This window comes from Lacerta agilis, chromosome 8 (genome assembly GCF_009819535.1).
Source record: "Lacerta agilis isolate rLacAgi1 chromosome 8, rLacAgi1.pri, whole genome shotgun sequence".
Lineage (NCBI taxonomy): Eukaryota > Metazoa > Chordata > Lepidosauria > Squamata > Lacertidae > Lacerta > Lacerta agilis.
Genome location: NC_046319.1, coordinates 69,131,678 through 69,156,832, shown reverse-complemented (window position 1 = coordinate 69,156,832; position 25,155 = coordinate 69,131,678). Strand labels below are relative to the sequence as shown.

The window sequence follows — 25,155 nt, the reverse complement described above, 5'->3', positions numbered from 1 at the left end:
CATCTTCAGTTTTTCAGTGTCATCAATGCCTTATTTCAAATACAAGGGGATCCCATTCTCTACAGAGTTTTTCTCAGAGGAAACACTCAGCTATGTGGAAAACGACTTCCAACTGTTGGATGATGATATAGTGAACGCCGTTTACCCCAAGTCAGGTCGGTATTGCAATTAGGTAAATAGACTTTGGATTTAGTGGGCATAGTGTCCACTAAACCTGCCAGCCCTAAGTTTGCTTTTGACATAAGTCATGAATAACCACTATGCAGCTGCATAGTCCTAAGCTTTGGCTTTATCCCTGGAAACCCATGAAAAATGAATGAGTTTTTCAGATACAGTCATACCTTGGATCCCAAATGTCTCGGAAGCTGAACCTTCTGGCTCCCGAACCATTGAAAACTGGAAATGAGTGTTCTGGTTTTTGAACCAGCTTCTATTGTTTCTGGCACACCTGTGCAATCGGAAACCAATTGGATGCCACGACTTGGTTTCTGAAAATGGACTTCCGGAACGGATTTGGTTCGATTTGCAAGGTACAACTGTATTGCAAAATATAAAACATTAAACCAGGTATCAAGGGGAAATGTCAGGTTAGTTCTCCATGCCTGGATAATGATTAGTCAAGAAGCAACAAACAAATAAATTATAAGAAATTTACAAATAAAAGAAGATGGGCAGCAAACAAGTTGAATATCTGAATAGACCAGTGTTTCCCAACCTTGTGGCTCCAGCTGTTTTTGGACTACAACTCCCATCATCCCTAGCTAGCAAGACCAGTGGTCAGGGATGGTGGAAATTGTAGTCCGAAAACATCTGGAGGCACAAGGTTGGGAAACACTGGAATAGACCTATGTGCCCAAGATATCCTTGATTTCCTTTAAAACTTGGTTCCAAAATTTGAGCACATGCACAGGTACACCACATGTGAAAATTACATGTTTTTGCATTTCTGAAGTACACAGGAAATCCCTGAATTTTGCAATGCACTTCTTCAGCTAAGTAATGTGTGCTAGAATGCATCTACTAGACTAAGTGTGAATAAAATGCATATTTTAGTGGGGAAAAACATAGAAATGCATCATATTAGGGAGAAATGCTTTGTAGTAATGTGCAAGAAAATTCACAAACTGTCTTGGAAATATGGAGAACTGAATTTAATATTTCAAAAATGAGAAATCAAAATAGTCATATTACAGCATCCCAAGCCATCGCTGATGATCACAGAAGTGTGGAGAGTATCAGAGCCTGAAGAGTTAAGTGCTCTGCTGTGATGCACTGGTCACTGTGTGGGCAGTTCACATACGGGCTTTTGTCTTTGTCTGTGTGTGCTGTATTTTTGTTTGGTTTCGTTTTCACCAACCGGAGCAGTTATGGAACTGAGCACTCTGGGAGAAGATTTATTGTTTTTGTAAATAAAGTTAGCTCGTTAAGAAGACAACGCTTCAGTGAGTTATTACTGGGCTGCCTTGGCAGTTACACACAAGCTTCTGCTGTGGCTTTGAACTCTGCTAATAGCCAGGAGTTGCCAGGCATTAAAAGCAAAGCAACGCAGTGAAAGCCTGCCGGACCCTGGTATACGCTACAGATTGTGGAACACTCCATTTCACAATCCAGCAGGTTATGGCTGTAATTAATAGCACAGTGTTAGCTGCAAGGCGCCCACACAGCCAGCTGGAGAAGCCTGTCTTGATGCAGTCGGCATAGGGCAGTGGAACTCGCTGGCAGAAGACGGACACAGAAGTGAAAGCAGCCATCGTTCCAGCCCAGGAAGGGAGCCAGGAGAGCTACTGAGTGAGTACGCTAAGAGCCCCAAAGGAGCTGGGAGATGGATGGCAATAAGGACAGCTTTGCTCCACCTTTTGCACCCTTGAATGGCCAGAACTGGGAGGAATGGCACCAAAGGGCAAAGTTTTGGCTTTTGGGGAAGGACCCTTGGGATTGTATATCAGCCCCCCCCCCCAGTGTCTGCCCCTGATGGAGCCACGCAGGCAGAGCTAAATACAGCTGCAGCAGCAAAACGCAAAGATCAGAGAGCGCTTTGTGCCATAGTGATGAGCTGTGATGTTTCTGAGTTACCCCACATCCAGCAAGCTGCATGTGCACACGAGGCTTGGCAAAATTTAGTACGTGTGCACCAAAGAGAAACAGCTGGAGCAAAACTACATGCTATGAGGCATCTGTTTGAGCTGAAACTACAGCCTGGGGAAAGCGTGAAAACCCACATAGCTAGCGTTTTGGCAGCATTTCATAGGCTGAGGCAACACAAAATTGAGTTTGCAAAGGACGTTATGGTGTACATTCTGTTATCCAGCCTTGATAAAAGCTTTGAAAATTTATGTCTCTCATTTGAGGCTATGCCTACCGCTGACCTGACCCTGCACTACGTTTCGGGGAGACTTTCAGATGAAGAGCAAAGACGCCAGAAAGAAGCAGCCGTTTCTGTTTCTAAGAGTGGCTGTGCTCGCAAAGAATGCAGTTCGGGGAGAAGCAGGGAGGATTCCTCCACTGTAGAAGCTTATGCTGGAAGGAGATGTTATCGCTGCAACTCTCCCTCCCACATGGCTCGAAACTGCACCTGGCAAGAAACTTCAAAGACCAGCCAATTAAGTTCCCATGGCAACCAACCCAGAAGGGGGAGAGGAGGAAACCAGAGATGTGCCAGAGGCCGTGGCAAAGGCTTTGAAGGAGGCAAAGTTTTTCAGAACTTGTCTGCTGCCATGGCAACAGTCCGGGGAGGACAGAAAAGCAGTTTATCTTGGATCAGCGACTCAGGAGCTTCAGACAATTTATGCCCCCCTGATGGCCAGTTGCAGAACTGCAAAGAAGTTGCTGATAAGAAGCAAGTCAACTTGGCAGATGGAAGCACCAAGACACTTTCTTCTACTGGTTCTTATTTTATGCAGTGCTTGCATGCACAGCTAAATGTTTATGTATTACCTGGCATGAAAAGTGGTTTGTTATCAGTACCTGCATTGCTAAGAGATGGCTTTAAGGTCTGTTTTGAAGGTGACACATGCTCTATCTCCAAAGAGGGGGTAGTGCTAGTTAGTGTGAAAAGCCGAAGCAAGGATGGGCTGTTTGTCCTAGATGGAAGGGGGCAAACAGACAGGAGTAGCCCAGGTACAGCGCAAGCACAGTGTGTCAATGCTCCTGTGCATGATAGGTGTCAACATCTCTGGCATCGTAGAATGGCGCATGTATGCTGGAAATATGTGAGCAAAGTACCAGAATGTGCTCACGGGTGCAAGTTCAAGTCATGCTCTAAATTTCTTGACTGCAGAGCATGTAAACGTGCTAAAGTCAAGAAGTGTAGCTACCCAAGGTCAGAACGGGTAAGCACACGGTGTTTTGAGCTTATTCATATGGATCTGACCGGTCCTATGGCTACTGCCAGTCTTGGCGGATCCCATTATGCTCTAGTTCTTGTTGACGACCATTCTAGAATGTCGTGGTTGTTCCCTTTGAAAGACAAGAGGGAGGCAGCCTCAGTGATAAAGGACTGGGTCATTGGAATTGAGCTTCAATTTTCCCTAAAGGTGAAAAGCTTCCAGAGTGACCGAGGCGGGGAGTTCCTAGGTTCAGATCTGAGAAATTTCTTTCGGAAAAAGGGCATTAAGCACAGATTGACCTGTCCTGACAGTCCACAGGAGAATGGTGTTGCAGAACGCCGCAACCGCACGTTAGGGGAAGCTGCGGACACTATGCTTTTTGACGCTAATTTGCCGCAACACTTCTGGGCGGAAGCCTGGCGGACTGCCAATTTTTGTTTGAATAGGGCCTACAATTCTGTTGTGAGGGACACACCCTATTTTGTACTGTATGGCAAGAAGCCAAAAGTGCATTTCTTCTGAACTTTTGGTTGTGAAGCCTATGTTCTTTTTCCCAAATCTAAGAGAAGGAAGGGAAGCCCCAAATCAAGGAAGATGATTTTCTGTGGCTATGAGCCAAATTGTAAGGGCTGGAGGTTTGTGAATGCAGAAGGGGACCAATCATGTATCCACATTAGCAGAAGTGCTGAGTTCTGCGAGCAAGATGGGTGGAGGCGTGTTCACGGGAATCCTGATATTCTCCTAGACAGTCTAGATGTGTCTGATGATGAGGAAGGAGAAGTACAGGAACCCGAAAGAGTACCTAGTCCGGTAACTCCAAGAGCAGTGAGACACGAAGTAAAGAGTGAGCCTACGTCACCCACATCTAGTCCCGAGGTGACACGGAGACGCAGTAAGTCACTGAGTGAGATCTCTGACACAAAGTCTGACTCTGACGTAGGGAAGTCAGAGGGGGTACCTGACGTTGTGCTAAGACGGTCAGCACGCACAACAAAAGGTAAACCACCCGAACGGTTCACAGCAACCAGTGTATGGGCTTGCATGGCTCAATGTGAGCCAGAAAGCTTTGAGGAGGTTCAGAGGTTACCTCCAGAGGAAGCTAGCAAATGGCAGGAAGGAATTGAACTCCATGAGATCGCTAGGAGTCTATAGCACCACACCACTGCCAGAGGGCAAGCGAGCGGTTGGCAGCTGGTGGGTATATAGACTCAAACCCTCAATATCTGGTGAACCACAATATAAGGCAAGGCTAGTCGCTAGGGGTTTCACACAGCAGAAGGGGTTGCATTTTACAGAAGTTTTTGCTCCCACTTCTCGCAGTGAATCTCTTCGCATGCTTCTAGCATCAGCTGCTCAAAGAGGTTTCACTGTGCAGCATTTTGATATAGATGTGGCCTATCTAAATGCAAATTTGGAAGAAGAGTTGTATATGTTGCCCCCACCAGGTTTTAAAGAGGAAGGTACAAATCTAGTGTGGAAACTCCACAAATCAATTTATGGTCTGCGACAATCTGCCAGAAATTGGAATTTGTATCTCAATGATGTCTTGGAAAAAATGGGTTTCCAAAAAAGCTTGGCGGATAGCTGCCTATATCTGAAGGGCTCTCAGGAGCAACAGGAGCTACTGTTAGTTTTTGTAGATGACATCATATTTCTGGCAAGGAGCCAGAAACAGGTGCAAAAATTTGCTAAAGAGTTGGGCAAATACTTTAAACACAAGAACCTAGGACCTGTGAAAAATTACCTAGGAGTACAGGTTGACAGGATTGAAGATGGTAGTTTCATGCTCAGCCAGGAAGGCAAAATTGAGCAGATACTAGAAAAATTTAGGATGTCTGACTGCAAGGGTACTAGAACACCCATGGAAGCAAGTTTTATAAAAGATTCCCAAGTCGGGGATAAAGCTGTTTTTGAAAGCCCCGAAGTCTTTCAGTCTGCTTTGGGAAGTTTGTTATACTTGTCCCAGTGGACTCGACCAGACATAGCTTTTGCAGTCAATTTGCTGAGCAGAGAAGCTTCAGAACCTAGTGTCCATGCCTGGAACGGTATAAAAAGAGTGTTAAGATACCTGCACGACACTAAAGATTTCTGCCTCAAGCTGTCAGCACAGGGTGAGCCAAAACTTACGTGCTACACAGACAGAGATTGGGCCAATCTAGAAGATTGGAAATCTGTATCTGGTTCAGTGGTAAAATTTGGAAATTCTCTGATTGGTTGGAGGTCGAAAAAACAGAGTCTAATCGCACTCTCCTCCACTGAAGCCGAGTTTAGTGCTCTGTCCGATTTGTGCAGAGAGGTAGAGTTCTATAAATGTTTAGTACAAGAAATCTACGGTGTTTGTGATTTACCCATTGTCATCTGGGAAGACAATCAACCTTGTCTAAAATTGGCGGAGTCAGCGCAATTTAAGGCCAGAACAAAGCATCTGGATATCAGGTTTAAAAATGTGTGCCAAAGTATTCAATCAGGATTGGTAAAACTCAGTTATTGTCTGAGTACTGAAAATTTAGCTGATGGTTTCACAAAACCGTTAACCTTTCAAAGACATGAGGAGTTTTGTAAAGGGTTATCTCTTGTATAAGTTGATGTACTGTTGTTTTCCACAGTGAACCAGCGCGAGAGGGGGTGTGGAGAGTATCAGAGCCTGAAGAGTTAAGTGCTCTGCTGTGACACACTGGTCACTGTGTGGGCAGTTCACATACGGGCTTTTTTCTTTGTCTGTGTGTGCTGTATTTTTGTTTGGTTTCGTTTTCACCAACTGGAGCAGTCATGGAACTGAGCACTCCGGGAGAAGATTTATTGTTTTTGTAAATAAAGTTAGCTCGTTAAGAAGACAACGCTTCAGTGAGTTATTACTGGGCTGCCTTGGCAGTTACACACAAGCTTCTGCTGTGGCTTTGAACTCTGCTAATAGCCAGGAGTTGCCAGGCATTAAAAGCAAAGCAACGCAGTGAAAGCCTGCCAGACCCTGGTATACGCTACAGATTGTGGAACACTCCATTTCACAATCCAGCAAGAAGAACACTTGAAATTCCTGGGGAAGTTAGGAAACCTTGAAAAAAAAGAGAGAGACTTTCAAATCATTCTTTCTTTCTAGGATATCAGAACCCAGTTATTTACAGCGCTCATGAGCTGGACTAAGAATATTCCCAGGAGAATCTTATATGTTATAGCATGTTTCTGTCATGTCACTTGGAACGCTGTCAGTGCTGGATATGGGTGGTGTGGGTGATTCCCTTGCAAAGGGTCCCAATCCAAGGGGGTGAATAATCACAATCACAGCTATACTTATATGGCTAACTACTGAGAAGATTTATTTAAAAAGCAACTGTACCTAAAGGTATTATGGTGAAAATGTTTTTTTTGGGAGGGGAAATTTTGTCCCGTATTACCCAAGTCTGTCTCTGATGCTGTGCCAGGATAACCATATCTAAAGGTTGATTGTATATACAGTAGACAAATATGTGATCCTTCTACTATAGTCACTTTGCAAAAAGAGTCATAATTAGCACCCACTTAATTTGATGATTGAATTAAAGCAACATGGATTGACAGGGCACAGCAAGGTGACTGTCCACCAGGATAAAGATTCTGTGAAAACCCACAACACAGGAGCTAAATTCTAAGGCTGGGAAGTCCATAGTAAAACTACCTAGCAGGGCAATTAAGATAAAGAGAGAATTGGAAGTGTGGGAAAGAATGAAATTCTCTCCTTTAGGAAGAATATCAGCAATTAAAATGAGTGTGCTACCAAAAATGTTATTTTTGTTTCAAGCAATTCCGATAACCAAAGGGACAGCAATTTTAAAAGAATAATTTCAAGATAAAATTAAAAAATAATTTCAAGATTTATCTGGCAGGGGAAGAAACCAAGGATAAGATTTAAACTACTAACTGAATGTAAAGAAAGAGGTGGATTCTCACTGCCAGACCTGAAATTATATTATGAAGCAGCTTGTCTTTGTTGGTTAAAGGAATGGATGACGCTGAAAAAAACAGATTTATTAGATCTTGAAGGACATGATAATAGATTTGGATGGAATGCATATTTATGGCATGATAAAACTAAAGTACATAAAGGTTTTGGAAACCACATTTTCCGAAAGTCTCTCTATGAAGTTTGGGATTGGTATAAAAGCATATTGAAAAGAAAAACACCATGGTGGTTATCACCACCAGAAGTGTTGAGTCTGAAAAAAGTTAATATGAGCAAAAATTGGGTAACATATGAAATGTTACTTCAAAATGATGGTGTAAAATGGAAATTAAAACCATATGAAGAGGTAAAAGAATTTGTGAATGATTGGTTGCATTATTATCAGATAAATGAAATGTTTAAAAATGATATGAAGAACAATGGATTTGGAGATGTTAAATCTAAATTTGAAATTGAAATACCAAGTAATAATTACAAAACATTGTCAAAAATGTATAAAATGTTGGAATGGCATTTGAAAGATGAGGAAGTGAAGTCGGTGATGATACAATGGGCAAAAGATTTTGGTCATAATATTATGCTAGAAGACTGGGAAAAATTGGGGAAAGAAGGAATGAAATTTACTGTATGTAAAATTTAAAAGAAAATGTCTTGAAGATGATGTATAGATGGTACATTACACCAGTCAAATTAGCGAAAATGTATAAAGTTGATAATAAGTGTTGGAAATGTAAGGAAAAGGAAGGTACCTTTTACCATATGTGGTGGGAATGTAAGAAGGTGAAAGACTTCTGGGATATGATTTATAATGAAATGAAGAAAATGTTGAAATATACATTTGCTAAAAAACCAGAAGCCTTCTTACTGGGCTTTTCCAATATGCAGTGACTGTGGTGAGAATCTTAATAGCACAAAAATGGAAACAAGAAGAAACACGGACAAAGGAAGAATGGACAGTGAAATTACTGGAGTATGCGGAATTGGATAACATGACGTGAAGAATCCGAGAACAGCGGGACCAGAAATTCATCAAAAATTGGACTAAATTTATGAATTACTTAAAAGACAATGGATGATGGACTTTATGGAACTTGCTGAACTGATGGGGAGACTGCGCAATCAGACAGAAGATGCGGTGGAAGAAGATTGGAAGAAATTCAAAGCTTATTTTTTAAAATATTGCAATATATAGAATTATGGACTCGTAGAGGAGGAGTTATAGGCTTGCAGCATGAAGTTTGATTTTAGTATAGAATTTTTGTTTTTTTTTAAGGTGAAGTAATAATATAGGTTAATAATAGCTAAATTGGTGATTATTATTAATATGTTAAGTATGATGATAAACCAAACTGCTAAGGATGATTTAACAATGAAAATCAGATGGAAAGGACCAAGGGAAGTCAGCTAACACTGTTAAAGAAAGTTAGAGGATAAATAAAGAATCTTTTTATGTTTTTTTCTTTTTTGATATCTTTTTATTATTTAATAATGGTTTTCTTTCTAAATCTGAAATCTTTGTGTCAAATCCATCTTTGTGTGTCTGATTTTAAAATTTCATTTAGCTGGTAATGTTGATGGGAGTTCACAACTGCCTGCTTGAGTTCTTTGTATTTTTTATTTTAAATTGGTTATTTTCTTCTTCTAATATTTCCTTGTATGTCAGCCAATTAATGTCCATGTGTTGTCAATTTCACCACAGTATACCTTCCAAGAATTCTGGTATTCTTGCCCCATAGGATGCTGAATAGCTAGCAGAGGATGAAAATCCATTCAAATTCTTATGTTCCTCTAATTGCTTTTCCGAGGGCCAGATATTAATGAACAATGACTGACTGAGGGGTTCCTCCTAGGTACCCATTGGATGGCAGAGATCTTGGCCTTAATCTTGAGCCATGGGGACCCCTCATGGGTTCAGAGTGTACCACTATGGGAAAGGGCACCCTGGATTGAGTTGGATCATTTGAAGATTGCCTTGAAAAAACCACCCCCAAGGCTCCTGACTACTCACCTGCCATTCCAGCTTTTCCCCAAGTCCTTCCTCCACTCCAAGGCCAAGGTAAGAGAGGAACCATGGACACATCAATCCTGTCTTTGGCTCCTGTCTTTTTCACACACAGATGTGTGGGATTCTGGAAGACAAACACTTGACACAGCCTGTTTACAGGAGGATGTCATTTTTTGTACTAGAGAAGGGGGAGGAATATTGGGAATCTCCTTAGCAGTTTCCTGATTGTGGGAGAACTTGAACTGGTTCACATGCATGGTCAGCCCAGGTTCTCACTGGAGGCTTCCTCTGTTCTCATGACAGGCTTTATTTATCATGCCTTCAGTTTTCTGCCACACTCTGCATAATGTTAGTGTTGGGCTGCCTGGGCTCTCTCTCAATATAGCTCTTCCTCTGTTACAGGTAGTCTATACTCTGCGTAACCCCAGAGATGCGATGGTTTCAAGCTACCACTTCATCAAAGGCTTTAAAGAATTGAAGGACCCTGGAACTGTGGAAGAATTCATGGAGAGATTCCTGAGTGGGGAAAGTATGGAAGGAGGCAAATCAGCCACTTTTGTTTGCTGTGACCCAGCACCAGTGATATCCACCACCAGAGAGTATTTTATTTTTAGCTAACTCTACAGTCTTATCAGTGGGGTGCGGGTGGCGCTGTGGGTTCAACCACAGAGCCCAGGGCTTGCTGATCAGAAGGTCAGCGGTTCGAATCCCCGTAACGGGGTGAGCTCCCGTTGTTCGGTCCCAGCTCCTGCCAACCTAGCAGTTCAAAAGCACGAAGTGCAAGTAGATAAATAGGTACCGCTCTGGCGAGAAGGTAAACGCTGTCTCCGTGCGCTACTCTGCTTCACCAGAAGTGGCTTAGTCATGCTGGCCACATGACCCAGAAGCTGTACTCTGGCTCCCTTGGCCAATAAAGGGAGATGAGCGCTGCAACCCCAGAGTCGTCCATGACTGGACCTAATGCTCAGTGGTCCCTTTACCTTTACCTTTTACAGTCGTATCAGAGAACTATAATCCCCAGTTGGATACATGGTGAAGTACTACATTTGTCATTTGCTTTTAAATAAAATCAATAAATGTCCTTTCAGATGGGCAAGATTGGCACTAAAATGAGAATAGAGCAAAACTTCCGGTGAAGCGCCATTCTGACCATAGAATCATAGAGTTGGAAGAGACCACAAGGGCCATCCAGTCCAACCCCCTGCCAAGCAGGAAACACCATCAAAGCATTCCTGACAGATGGCTGTCAAGCCTCTGCTTAAAGACCTCCAAAGAAGGAGACTCCACCACACTCCTTGGCAGCAAATTCCACTGTCAAACAGCTCTTACTGTCAGGAAGTTCTTCCTAATGTTTAGGTGGAATCTTCTTTCTGGTAGTTTGAATCCATTGCCCCGTGTCTGCCTCTCTGGAGCAGCAGAAAACAACCTTTCTCCCTCCTCTATATGACATCCTTTTATATATTTGAACATGGCTATCATATCACCCCTTAACCTTCTCTTCTCCAGGCTAAACATACCCAGCTCCCTAAGCCATTCCTCATAAGGCATCATTTCCAGTCGGGAGATCTCTCGGCTCTGAGAGACTCCAGCGCTGTCAGGAACGGGGGTGCTGTAACCGCGCTACGGACCCCCAGGAAAACTTCAGGAGGAGCGCCCTGAAGACGTGGCGATCTGGCGGGTGCCCATTGCGCTTCCCCTACTCCCTGGTAAGCCCTAGTAAGGGCTGCTGAGAGTGAGTGGGGTGGAAGACGTGAGCGCTGTGGATTCAGCACTATCCTGGCTGTGCGAAGCTGCGACTGCTGGCAGTATTGTGCGCTTCATTCTTCCTTTGAAATTCGGACTGAGAATTGAAACCCTGTGAGTAATATTGACTTTAAATTTTAAATTAGAAATTTGGAACGGAGGGGGATCGAAAAAAGGAATTCTGTCCTCCTCCCGACTGCAGCAGAAACAAAGTAAACGGAAAAAAGACTGAAGCCACAAACAGACTTTTTAAAAGGTTAAATTCTTGTCTTGGGTACAGAGATACCCCCCTCCCCGAGGGCAGGGGCTAAGGGGGGCAACTTTAGACTTTGATTTCCCTGTGGATTACAATTAAATTTGATGGACAAAGGCACCTCTCACCCTCTGGAAAAAGACCGGGTCAGACAGCGGGCAGACATTGTGACGTAACAATAGACTGAGCGTTTGCTATTTTCGTTTCTGACTTGGTTGCTTTGAAATACTGCAAAGCCCACAATTGATTCAATAAGGTCTTTTTGGCGAAATTGAACTGGCAACAAGTTATCCTTGTATGGAAGGTTTGTTCACCATACCTTTTGGATTTGACACTTTGTCTATGGGACTAAATAGAGGCTAGAAACACTTGATTTTTCACTGGCTACTGTTTCCTGTCTTACTGCACTGGAGAAAGGCTGAAGTATAATTTCACTGATACGGTGACCTTGGACTGCATTGAGTTCCTCTTGTGGAATACAATAGTTTTGTGGCTATTTGACCTTGCTTGGCTGCAGCTTCAGAGTTGTTTGTTTTTTCCTTAGTATATGTAGGATTTTGTGTCAGCATCGTTTGTGTTGGTTCTCTGTTGTTCACTTGTGTTTCTTTGGTGGTGAGAGGTCGCGGTTGGCGTAGGGTGTGCTTGTTCCTTTGTGGTTGGCTGTGGTGATCTTTGGTTTTCTGTGTGAGTGGGGTGGGTGGGTGTTTTGGATCAGGTTAGCCATATTGATTTGTATGCTGTCGGTAGATTTTTGTCATCATCTTGTTGAGCTGTGTGTGATGAAGGGGGACCATATGGGGGTGAAGGTATCTTCTTCTGTTTGTCCCCGTGCTAGTTTTAGGTTGCTGGTTAACTTTTTTAGTAGGGCACGCAGCTGACTTTGATGACAGAAGAGGAAGGACATCACCAACATCTCTGGATTTGGACAATTTTTCCCCACCACTACTAGGAGCAGGACCAGGTGCCAATTCAGCAAAAGGTGCAGGGATAGGATCAGTGCCTAGTGATTCACAGTAAATATGGCCTTTAAAATTCTAACGTGGAATGTTCACAGCTTTAATTTGAAGGCTAAACGAAATGAGGTGAATCATATTTTGGAAAAACAAAATTTGGACTTAATTTGCTTACAAGAGACACATGTTACAAGACTGCACAGAAGAGTGCTACAAAATAAAAGATTAGGCCAATAATTTATTTCATCAGACAAGGTCAAAAAGAGAGGAGTGGTGATCTATGTAAGAGAAAAACACAACCCTAGGTTGTTGTTTAAAGATGAAGAAGGAAGATTTGTTGCAGTTGAAGTAGTATTGCAAGGCGAAAAACATCTAATATTGGGACTCTATTTACCAAATGATGGCAAAGCAGACTTTTATAAAAGACTCCATGACACTTTACTGGACTATTTGGATTATAAATTGATTTGTCTGGAAGACTTTAATGGAGCAGTCTCCACATTGATGGACAGATCACAGAGGGCAAAACTTACCAATGAAGGGAGACTTCCCAAGACTTTTTTTTGATATGGTAGATAACCTGGACTTGATTGATTCTTGGAGATTGAAGAATCCAATGGAACCTGAGTTCATGTATTTTTCTGAGGCAAAAATGTCGTGGAGCAGACTAGATGACATATGGATCATGAGAGTGCTTGCCCCAAAAATTGATAAAGTGGAAATATGTCCAAAAACGTGTTCAGATCACAACGCAGTTAAATTGGAGTTGAAAATGATCTCACAGGATTCATTTAGATGCAGGATGGATGATTCTCTTCTGAGGAATGAGGAAATTATTAAAAAGTCCCAAAAGACTCCAAATAACTATTTTGAATTAAACTTAGGTAGCAGTGGAAAAAAGGGTAGTTTGGGACGCAAGTAAAGCAGTCATGAGAGGATTCCTAATATAAGAGAAAGCAATGAGGAAAAGACAACAAAACCAGGAAAAAGAAGATTTGTTGAAGCAGTTAAAAGAGAAGGAAACTAAGTTGAGAGGGAATCCAAAGAACCAACAGATTCAAAAAGAAATTAAGGCCCTTCAAGTCCAATATTCGAAATTGATTAATCAAGAAATAGAATGGAAAAGTAAGATGATGAGGCAAAAAAAGTTTGAATCTGCAAATAAATGTGGTAAATTGCTGGCTTGGCAATTAAAGAAGAGACAGAAGTTGAACACAATTACAAATATCAGAATAGAAGAGAAAAACATTGAAAATCCTTCTGAGATCAGGAAATGTTTTCAGAAATTTTACAAACAACTGTACAAAGAAGCAAAACAGAATAATGATAAGATAGACCAGTTTTTGGACAAAAATGGATTGCATAGGGTCCTAGAAGACAAAAAAATTACTTAACCACCCAATTACAAGACAAGAAGTAGAAGAGGCAATAAATAAGATGCAATTGTGCAAGGTCCCAGGACTGGATGGATTAACAGCTAAATACTATAAAATCTTAAAAGACTGATTCAATCATTGATGGAAGTATGTAATGACATTTTAAGGGGAAGCAGGGCACCCGAGTCATGGAAAGAAGCCTATATAACTCTGATACCAAAACCTGACATGGATAAAGCTCTAATGAAGAATTACCGTCCAATTTCATTATTAAATGTGGATTACAAAATTTTTGCAAATATATTGGCCACAAGATTGAAAAGTGTGTTAAAGGAATATATCCACAAGGATCAAGCAGGTTTCCTACCTGGTAGACATATGAATGGAAATATTAGAAATCTAGTGGATATGTGCCTGGAGGGCAGCGGCTGAGGAGGTAGCACAAGGTGAGCTCAAGGTGAGCTGAGCTTCAGGGAAACTCTGTAGGTTTTGTGGGTTTGTCTTTTTGGGACTGTGTGTGATTAAGTTTGTGTGCTTAATTGTTCATTTTTGTTTGTGTGCTTCTTTCCTAGGACTGTGCTTGTTTTCTAGGGCTTCTGCCTCTGGGAATTGTGGGACTATCCAGGCTTGTGTGTGTGTTTGTTTCTGGCTGTGTGCTCTCCCTGAAGGGGCAGGGCTTCTGTTGAGTCAGGTGACTGGCTGTGGGCGGAGCTAGTCAGTGCCTGGAGGGCAGCGGCGCATGCCTATCGGCGCACGCAGTTTGACCCATCTTTTAGACAAAGGGGAACTGGTCTCAAACGTTTATTGGGGCAGACCTAGGCTTCCTTTTGTCCTGACTTCAAGCTTTTCAGGATGGAGGGTGAGGGGACAATTGTAGTCACCTGCAATTCCTGCGCAATGTTTGTCTTCTTGCCAAAGCATGTAGGCAGGTACACCTGCAGCAATTGCAAGTTGGTTGCCCTACTAGAAGACAAGTTCCAGCAACTTGAGGCCCGTATATCTACGCTTCAGAAAATTAAGGAACCGGAGCTTTTCATGGATGCAGCAGAGCACACTGTCTGCACCAATGGGGAGTCAGGGCACATCCCTGAAGAGGAGGACAGTTCCCCAACACAGGAGCCAGATGTATGGAGGAACGTGGCTCATAGAAGTAGAAAGCCCAGGGATCACTCTGAGAGTGTAGAACTACACAATCGGTTTGAAGTGCTCTCCCTTAATATGGAGGATGAAGAACAGACTCCAGTGGAAGATCTCTCCCTCATCACAGTTGATGAGGAATATGAAGACGAGCAGCACAGTCAGTCCTCTGGAAATGTGCAAGTGACCTTGGAAGCACATGGAAGAATCCCAACCAAGCCTAAGAGGAGGCGTGTTGTGGTGATAGGGGATTCCCTACTGAGGGGTACAGAAGCAGTGATCTGTGGTCCTGACAAGACGTCTCGAGAGGTGTGCTGTCTCCCCGGAGCCAAGATCCAAGATGTAACAGAGCGGCTGCAAGGAATCATAAAACCCACTGACAAATACCCCTTCCTTTTGGTCCATGTGGGAACCAATGACACTGCAAGCCATAGCCTCCAGAAGATCAAAAGTGATTATGAGGCTCTGGGCAGGAAGTTGAAGCAATTAAATGCACAAATTGTCATCTCATCTGTCCTCCCAGTTGAACGTCGTGGCCCAGGGAGAGAGAGAAAAATAGGGGAAGTGAACACCTGGCTTCGCAAATGGTGCCAGCAGGAACGGTTTGGATTCTTAGATCACGGTCTGAAGTTTCTTGAAGATGGACTGCTAGCAGGTGATGGGCTGCACCTCACAAAGGTTGGGAGGAATGTTTTTGCCAACAATCTCAAAAACCTCATCAGGAGGGCTTTAAACTGACTTATGTGGGGGAAGGAGACAGTGGTCCTGAAGGTAGGAGTCTATCAAGTGCTGAAGATGATCATCCAAATGTCAAGGGCCAAATGGAGCAAACAGCATGCAGACCTAGTGGTGGGAATAAAAAATCCTTAAATAAGAGACTAGGGGGAATGATCAATGGTCTTCAATGTCTGTATACTAATGCACAGAGCATGGGAAATAAACAAGATGAACTTGAGCTCTTGGTACAGCAAACTAAATACGACATAATAGGCATCACTGAAACCTGGTGGGATGAGTCTCATGATTGGAATGTAGTAATAGAGGGATACAATCTATTTCAAAGAAATAGACCAAACAGGAAAGGAGGAGGAGTGGCATTATATGTCAGGGATGTGTATACCTGTGAAGAGATCCAGGATTTAAAACTTCAAAGCCAAACTGAGAGTATCTGGGTCAAAATTAAGGGAGAGAAAAATAACAGTGATCTCATTGTGGGAGTTTACTACAGATCCCCAAGCCAAACTGAGGACACAGATGATGCTTTCCTGGAACAGATGACCAAGCATTCAAAAGGAAGTGAGATAGTAGTAATGGGGGATTTCAACTATCCTGATATTTGTTGGATGTCAAACTCAGCCAAGAGCACAAGGTCTAACAGATTCCTCACTGGCCTTGCAGACAATTTCATTGTCCAGAAAGTGGGAGAAGCAACAAGAGGATCAGCCATTTTAGATCTGGTCTTAACCAATAGTGATGACTTGGTAAGTGGGGTAGAAGTGGGTGGGTGTGATCATGCTCTTCTGGAGTTTATTATACAGCGGAATGGAGCAACCAAGCATACTAAGACTCAAATTCTAGACTTTAAGAAAGCCGACTTCAGAAAATTTAGGGAAATGCTGGGTGTGATCCCATGGTCAGTAATACTAAAAGGGAAGGGAGTTCATGATGGATGGGAGTTTGTTAAAAGGGAGATATTAAAAGCACAACTTCAAGCAGTACCAATGAGACGAAAACATGGAAGGTGCCTAAAGAAGCCAGGGTGGCTATCTAAAGAACTTTTAACTGATTTAAGATTTAAAAGGGATATGTACAAAAAATGGAAAAAGGGGGAAATCACCAGAGAGGAATTCAAACAAATAGCCAGCACGTGTAGAGACAAAGTCAGAAAAGCTAAAGCACAGAATGAACTCAGGCTTGCTAGAGAGGTTAAAAGCAACAAAAAGGGCTTTTATGGGTATGTCCGTAGCAAAAGGAAGAACAATGAAACAGTGGGGTCACTTAGAGGAGGAGATGGTGAAATGCGAACAGGAGATAGAGAAAGGGCAGAACTCCTCAATGCCTTCTTTGCCTCGGTCTTCTCCAAAAAAGAAAACAATGCCCAACCTGAAGAATATGGTGCAGATGATTCAGCAGGGGGAACACAGCCCAGAATAAGTAAGGAGGCAATACAAGAATACTTGGCTAGTTTAGATGTATTCAAGTCTCCAGGGCCAGATGAACTACATCCAAGAGTATTAAAAGAACTGGCAGAGGTGATTTCAGAACCACTGGCAGTAATCTTTGAGAATTCCTGGAGAACAGGCGAAGTGCCAGCAGACTGGAGGAGGGCAAATGTTGTCCCTATTTTCAAAAAGGGGGAAAGAGAAGACCCAAACAATTACCGCCCAGTCAGCCTGACATCAATACCAGGAAAGATTCTAGAACAGATCATTAAGCAAACGGTCTGTGAGCACCTAGAAAGGAATGCTGTGATCACTAAAAGTCAGCATGGGTTTCTGAAAAATAAGTCATGTCAGACCAATCTGATCTCATTTTTTGACAGAATTACAAGCCTGGTAGATGAAGGGAACGCTGTGGATGTAGCCTATCTTGATTTCAGCAAGGCCTTTGACAAGGTGCCCCATGATGTTCTTGTAAAGAAGCTGGTAAAATGTGGGCTGGACAAGGCTACCATTCAGTGGATTTGTAACTGGCTGACTGACCGAACACAAAGGGTACTCATTAACGGCTCCTCTTCATCCTGGAGAGAAGTGACTAGTGGGGTGCCACACCAGGGTTCTGTCTTGGGCCCAGTCTTATTCAACATCTTCATCAATGACTTTGATGATGGGCTTGAGAGCATCCTGATCAAGTTTGCAGATGACACCAAATTGGGAGGGGTGGCTAATACCCCTGAGGACAGGATCACAATTCAAAATGACCTTAACAGATTAGAGAACTGGGCCAAAGCAAACAAGATGAATTTTAACAGGTATAAATGTAAAGTACTACACTTGGGCAAAAAAATAATAATGAAAGGCACAAATACAGGATGGGTGACACCTGGCTTGAGAGCAGTACATGTGAAAAGGATCTAGGAGCCTTGGTAGACCATAAACTTGACATGAGTCAACAGTGTAATGCAGCAGCTAAAAAAGCCAATGCAATTCTGGGCTGCATCAATAGGAGTATAGCATCTAGATCAAGGGAAGTAATAGTACCACTGTATTCCGCTCTGGTCAGACCTCACCTGGAATACTGTGTCCAGTTCTGGGCACCACAGTTCAAGAAGGATACTGACAAGCTGGAACGTGTCCAGAGGAGGGCAACCAAAATGGTTAAAGGCCTGGAAACGATGCCTTATGAGGAACGGCTTAGGGAGCTGGGTATGTTTAGCCTGGAGAAGAGAAGGTTAAGGGGTGATCTGATAGCCATGTTCAAATATATCAAAGGATGTCATATAGAGGAGGGTGAAAGGTTGTTTTCTGCTGCTCCAGAGAAGCGGACACGGGGCAATGGATTCAAACTACAAGAAAGAAGATTTCACCTAAACATTAGGAAGAACTTCCTGACAGTAAGAGCTGTCCGACAGTGGAATTTGCTGCCAAGGAGTGTGGTGGAGTCTCCTTCTTTGGAGGTCTTTAAGCGGAGGTTTGACAGCCATCTGTCAGGAATGCTTTGATGGTGTTTCCTGCTTGGCAGGGGGTTGGACTGGATGGCCCTTGTGGTCTCTTCCAACTCTATGATTCTAGGATTGGGAAAGACTATGGAAAACAGATATAAAATTTTCAGCATGTAATAGCCTGAGAGAAAATGTTATGAAAATGATATATAGGTGGTATTTAACTCTGGTTAAGTTGGCAAAAATGTATCATGGACAATGTAGCAAATGCTGGAAATGTAAGCAAGTAGAAGGGACATTTTTTTCATATGTGGTGGACGTGCCTGAAAGTAGAAGACTTCTGGGAGAAGATATACAATGAGTTGAAAAAGGGGTTGAAAAACACATTTAGTAAAAAAACCAGAAGCCTTTTTACTGGGTATTTTACATCTTTATGTATGCCACAACAGCAGCAAGAATTTTATTAGCTAAAAACTGGAAGACAGAGGATTTACCAACGATTCAAGAATGGCAGATGAAAATGATGAATAAGATAAGAATAGGTATATAAGTGTTTATTTGTTAGGCTTTTTTGTATTTTTTGTAGTATTGTAGTTTTGTTGTAGTGTTTTGTTTTTTGTATCTTGTATTTGTTATTGTTGTGAAAATCCAATAAATTCTTTTAAAAAAGAAAAAAGAAAATGATGACTATATGGAGCTTGCTGAACTGACCGGGAAACTTCGAGACCAGAGGGACGATGCAGTGGAGAAAGATTGGAATAAATCTAAAATATATTTAAAGAAGTATGCTAAAATTAGTATTTAAAACAAGCAGGGAGGACTTCCGGCGAGGACGCCATTGCGGGCGGTCGTGGGTCGTTTCGGCAGCGAAACGACCCAGGCCGGCCCGGGGGTAGGAGCCCCGCTACCGCACAGCGGGGCTCCGCTAAACCGCGGGTCGAGCGTCCCGCGGCATGGGCTCTCCAGCGAGCCTGCTATGGCGCTGAACCCTTCTCCCGTTCCCCTTGTAAAGGGGGAGCGGGAGTGAAGGGACAACGGCGCCGGGCTGTGGAGGCATGCCCCAACCGGGCTGGTGAAGCGGCGGCCGCCGCCTGCGATGAGCGAGATCGTTCTACCTGATTCCGAAGGAAAAAAGAAGAAACCCGCAGGCCGTGAGTACTGGAATAATTGGACCTAAATTTTTTGACATTTGGCGCTCCGGGAGGTACGTTAAAAAGGAAGCCCGTTCCTCCCTTTGTTTAAAGAAGAAATAACTGTTTCTGACTGTGACTGCTGCTGCAGTAGTGGATACAAAGTTTCGATGCAGTGTTTTTTTTGATAAGTGAGACTGGCTGAACCCCTTTTAGGGGAGCTAAGTTGGTGGAAATATTTCTTCTTGAAGTTGTTGGAATGCAGTCTTTTCACCCTGACTCCAGGGAAAATGGCTGCGGAAACTTATGATTAAAGATGGAAAAATACTGAAACCTGATACCCTATGCCCACTTCTACCATGTTTGGTTTCGTTTTTAAGTTGGCTTTAGATTCAGGACTGACTCACGAACAAAGGATTATTCTTTTGAACTTAGAATTGCTAAATCAGAAATTAAACCTGTTGAACCAGGATGTCGAAGAAAAGTTATATCCCACAGGAAAGACTCTTGAGAATCTTGTTAAACTGGAAGAAAACCTTGGTAGGGAACTTAAGGAAATTTTTGAAATGCAAAGTACAGTGTCCATGCAACTCCGAGAAGATGAAAAATCCTGTTGGGGTGAGGGACCCAGGATTAGAAGACAATTTATATCCAATTTCTGGGGTGAGAGCCCAGAAATGATGGGAAGAAGATTTGTGAATCTACGATCAGAAATGATTGGAACTTTGAAATGGAGATGCTGGAAGGTGATGATTTGTGTATCCTGAAGCTCCCTGCAAGGACATTTATGGACTGCGTCTGGAACTGTGGATTTATAGAAAAAGAGGACATTCTGGACAATGGTGTTGGAGTAAGATGGAGAAATGTCTGGGGGGAGACCCCGAGATGGTGAAGGAAAATGGTCAGAAAAGGGATAGGGTGAAATATTTAAAATATAACTAGGATGGTCTATTATGGTACCCTGAAGTCAGTGTGTTAAGATTTTAAGATTTTGAACTAGTGAAGAGATATGTTAAAATTTTTTTTATTAGCAGCAGTTTAAGTGAAATAAGATATATGATGTGAGTTAAGAAGTAACAGGTTAGTTTGAAGTAAAATTAAATATTAAGAATTATGTTTAGATTTTTTGGATGATTTAAATTTTAAAGATGAGAAGTTATTAAAGTAAATTAGAAGTGGAACCAAAGGAGAGAAAACGGGGGAAGTCACCCAGTACAGATTCAAACAAGAATTTTTTTTTTTTGTTCTAAACAAGAAAAAGAATTATTGGTGTTTTAGTGGTGGTTTGTATTTGTTTTTCATTATGTTTTGATTGTTGTGTTTGTGTTGTCGTATGTGTTTGTTGTTCTTTGTTTTGAATAAAACCAATAAAATTCTTATTAAAAAAAATAATAAAACAAGCAGGGAGAAACAGATAGGCAGCAGATATATAAGTTAGATAAGTGATAGTTATAGATGAAGTAATGTTAAGGCTATTAAAGAAGAGAAGTTGATTTGTGTATTAATATGAGAATATAAAAAGGTAAAGAAATTACTAAAGATGATTTACAAGGGAAGCAGACGGAGAAGGCCTGAGGAAGTCTATCTACAATGTTCTAAAAGAGGGTTAGATAGATTAAAATAAGTGTTTTTATTAATCTTTTTTGTTTTGTATTTTGTTGTAATGTTTTTTGTTGTAAGTGTTGTTTGTTTGTGTTTTGTTAAAAACCAATAATTTTTTGGTAAAAAATAAAATAAAATGAGAATAGAGTGAAACTTAAGCAAAGCTCTTAACAGCTGGGTGAGATTGGCACCAACAAGAGAACAGATCAAAATCGATGATAGCAGACATTCTCACTGGTGGCAGAAACAAAAAGAAACCTTAATGGAGAAAGCCCATTAAAGCGTAAGATTGTCGACTCATTCAAAGCTTTACTTCTCCCGTATGTGGATAATGTCAGTACATAGGTCAGTCAGCAGGTGGCATTGGACACAGGGTAGTGTTGAAGTCTCGTGTTACTGATTTTGTTTTTAAGGGACAATGCAGTTATTTTCTAAGTTCCTCAATGGTGTTTCCTCTACATCTACAATAGCATTCTTTACTTCCCCACCATAACTCCTTACATTTCACCATTGCTTCCTCTTTGCTCTTCCAGTTGATTTTGGTTCCTGGTTTGACCACGTGAAGGGGTGGGTGGAGATGAAGGAGAGAGCCAACATTTTCATCAACACCTATGAAGAACTACAGCAGGTAACAGTCCTATTTTAACTGTGTTGACCTGCAGCCGGGATTGGGCCCCTATTTTAACATTATTTACACATGAAGCCATCTTAAAAAAAAAGATTCTGGTAATATTGGTTACAAGAGGATTCTGAGCTGGGCAAAATTCATAGCTACCCCTACATACACTGCCTATCATGTGCAGAGTACATTTCCTTTCTTCTGCATGGGAGCAGATGTGCCAATAATATGCTTTTCTGCCTTGAAAGCAATGTCTCTTGCTGACTCAGATGCCTCCTGGATCCTGTGCTGGCTGAGGGGAAGGTGGAGACAGAGTGGTTTCTGCACGGTGATAGCAGCAAATTCCACATCCTCAAGTTATTGATCTTGCCCAATGCACATTGCATACTGGAACAAATGCCTTCTGTCTTCCTCTTGATCACAGGCAAGATCTCTAGTCTTCATCATGGGTGGATTCACAGCCATTTGCATTTGCTTTCTGCAGGACCTTCGAGGCAGCGTGCAGAAGATCTGTCATTTTCTTGGCAAGGAGCTGAACAGCCAACAAATTGAGTCTGTGGTGGAAAACGCTTCCTTCCACAAGATGAAGGACAACAAGATGTCCAGCTCTTCCACAACACCAGAGAACATTTTTGACCATACAAAAGCAACACTCATGAGGAAAGGTAAACACATTTGTTGCCAGGGAGTGCCAAGGAATAAGTCCATAATGCTGCATGCCAGGGGTGAAGAAACTCTTTTATTTCTGTGGATGTTTTATTCCTCACAGAAAAAGTCAATCAGCAACCAGTCAATAGAGTGTGGAGTCAGAACTGACTGTGAACACAGTTTGAAGGTCCAGAAAATGGGCAGTTTGCAGGATTGTATACCTTTCTCACTGTGCAACATCCCACCAAAGTCTATCTATTTCATGGATGTCCAGATCAAATAAGAAATGATACTGAAACAGGTAGTCTGGAAAACAAGGGTGTGTCTGCACAATTTGGAGACCTCGATAATTCTGGGGACTCCCTGAAAATAGGTTGCAGATTCTCCAGGCCATCAAGACACAGTAGCTGCCTAAGGGTTGTTTATGCTAGATTTGGCAGGTTTTGTGCTTTTCACATCTACAGTATTTGGAAAGCAAGCAGAAATTCAGCAGACAGAGCAACAGACACACAGTTCATGGAGCTCTCAGTGGTGCAAAAATATGTCTGGATGAGACATCCAGCTGGTCCCAACATGCATTCATTAGTGCTGCTGGAGTGCCAAGTCAGGAGGGTAGGAATGGCTTGGGAGGGGCTCAGGGGAAACAGTCAGGGGGCATGTTCTCTCTCCCCTAACAGCAGCTACCTGAGGGGTTGCCTGCCTCACAGCTGAGTGCGAGGAAGAAACGTCCCAATTTAAGTTGAAGCAATTTCAGGTGAACATCTTTGTGGTTGCCTCTTGCTCTTGTGTTGTTCTAGGGATCTCTGGGGACTGGAAGAACTTCCTGACAGTGGCGCAGAGTGAACGTTTTGACGATGCCTATTGGAAGAGAATGCATGGTGTGAATATGACCTTCCCATGGGACTGAAGAATCCAGGATTGTTCCTCCTTCTGTTCTCCACTTTCTTATGTATCACCTTCCCTTGGGAATGAAGAATCCCAGAATATTGCTCCTGCTGTTCTCCACATTCTTATGTATCACATGGTTTGGCTATTTTCTGCTAAATAAACAAGTACCTGATCAAGAATGGTACAGTTCTTCTTTATTTTTTTACCAGGTCTCACTGCAGCAGCTACAGGAGAAATGCTGAGACCGAGATGCCCCTTGAACACCAGCCTTCATAAACCTGATGAAGGCTTTCAACCTCGTCAGCCAAAAAGGACTCTTTGAACACTTTGACCGTGTTTACTGGGAGAACATGCGTGGTGTGAATATGACCTTCCCTTGGGAATGAAGAATCCCAGATTGTTGCTCCTGCTGTTCTCCACCCTCACATTCTTAGGTATCAGATGGATTGGTTATTTCCTGCTAAATAAACAGATACCTGATCAGAAATCGTACAGTTGCTCTTAGAGCTTGGAGGTATCACTGCAACTGCTGCAGGAGAAATGCTGAGTCCGAGACGCTCCTTGAACACCAGCCTTCATAGACCTGATGAAGGCCTTCAACCTCGTCAGCCCAAAAGGACTCTTCACACTGCTCAAGATAGGATGCCCACCTAAGCTTCACAAGATGATTGTGTTCTTCCATGATAACATGCCTGGCACCATCCAATATGACGGCACATCCTCAGATGCCTTCCCTATTTTGTGTTCTTTTCTTAAATGCATGAACAGCTCTTATAAAAATTCATCTTTGAATGCTAAAGAGCAGGGTAAAATGAATAAATTTATATAACGGGTTAGAGACTGGGTAAATGAACATTTCTTTGTTCATTCATAAATATATTCTTATACCACTGTATCATAAAACCAAACAGTAATATCACAAAAAGCTAAGAACAAGTTTAAAAAAAATAAATAAAAACAAACAGCAACAGACCATAGTGGGAGATGTACTCTTAATGGCCTGCACTGGCCTGGCGCAACAGAGATTCTTCAAGCAGGCGTTTAAAAGGTGGCACAGATGTCTCCTGCTGAATCTCTTGTCAGGGTGTTTCACAGGGCAAGGCCAATGACACTGAAAGCTCGGTTTCTTGTTGTCAAATGAGACACACCAACTTGGGGGACAACTGAAGATGCTCCTGCAGATGATCTCAGTGATCTTGCTGGACTATAAGGGTTCAGGTGATCGCTGACGTATCCTGGACCAGGTTGTTCAGGGCTTTGTAAATCAATGCAAGAACCTTGAACCTGGCTCAGTAGCAGATGAGCAGCCAGAGCAGCTGCTTTAACAGTGGTGTCACATATTCTCAACCAGAAGCTCCTGTTAGCAACATGGCAGCAGCATTTTGCAGCAGCTGGAGTTTCCGCACCAGCCCCACAGGCAGCCCCACAATGTGCACATTACAGTAATCTAGCCTCAAGGGTACCAATGGTATTTCAGAATAATCCAGGCCTTTTACTGGAAGTGATGTTCGGTGAGGAGGTTGAGGGGTTTCCTTTGCTAGGATGTTCCTCGCAGGGAATCAGAGAAGGACAGTAAGTTTCTTTAACATATGAACTGACAAAAATTGTGGCTTCATGTCACCAGACACATATATGCCACCCACTCCATAGTCTGGAACATATTTTTTGCACCACTGGCGGGGACCCCTTTCTCCAACCCGTAAGCCTCAGCAGTTAAAGCAATGGGGAAGCAGATCTAAGCAGAGTTGAATCTTTGCACAACAGCTGGTGAGCCGCAGATTTGGTCTGGAGGGCTGCTAGATGCTCATTTGCAAGTGCCTCTCCCAGCAAGATGGAACCTCCTCCCTATCTCTGAATTGGGGAGGTGGGGCGGGGGGGGGGCCGAGAACACACATTCCCCCCTGACTCAGTGTTTAAGTCTTGCTCTGTGAGCCAGG

At 42.6% G+C, this 25,155-nt stretch overlaps 1 protein-coding gene across 1 annotated transcript; it reads left to right on the top strand.

Annotated features, from left to right (window-relative positions):
* On the top strand, window positions 1–23,241 carry LOC117051592 (sulfotransferase 2B1-like). Its single transcript, XM_033158135.1, has 6 exons — window positions 1–155; window positions 9,114–9,319; window positions 9,671–9,797; window positions 21,597–21,691; window positions 22,167–22,347; window positions 23,128–23,241. The coding sequence occupies exons 1-6, from the start codon at window positions 26–28 to the stop codon at window positions 23,235–23,237; spliced, it is 849 nt and encodes a 282-aa protein (XP_033014026.1). The 5' UTR covers window positions 1–25; the 3' UTR covers window positions 23,238–23,241.
* Window positions 23,242–25,155: the final 1,914 nt, after the last annotated feature.

What these genes read in the sequence shown, in the direction of transcription:
- LOC117051592 (XM_033158135.1), top strand. Translation starts at nt 26, where the DNA reads ATGCCTTATTTCAAATACAAGGGGATCCCATTCTCTACAGAGTTTTTC. An exon ending in CCTATGAAGAACTACAGCAG is followed by an intron (nt 21,692 to 22,166) that starts GTAACAGTCCTA and finishes TGCTTTCTGCAG; the next exon opens with GACCTTCGAGGCAGCGTGCA. An exon ending in AGCAACACTCATGAGGAAAG is followed by an intron (nt 22,348 to 23,127) that starts GTAAACACATTT and finishes GTGTTGTTCTAG; the next exon opens with GGATCTCTGGGGACTGGAAG.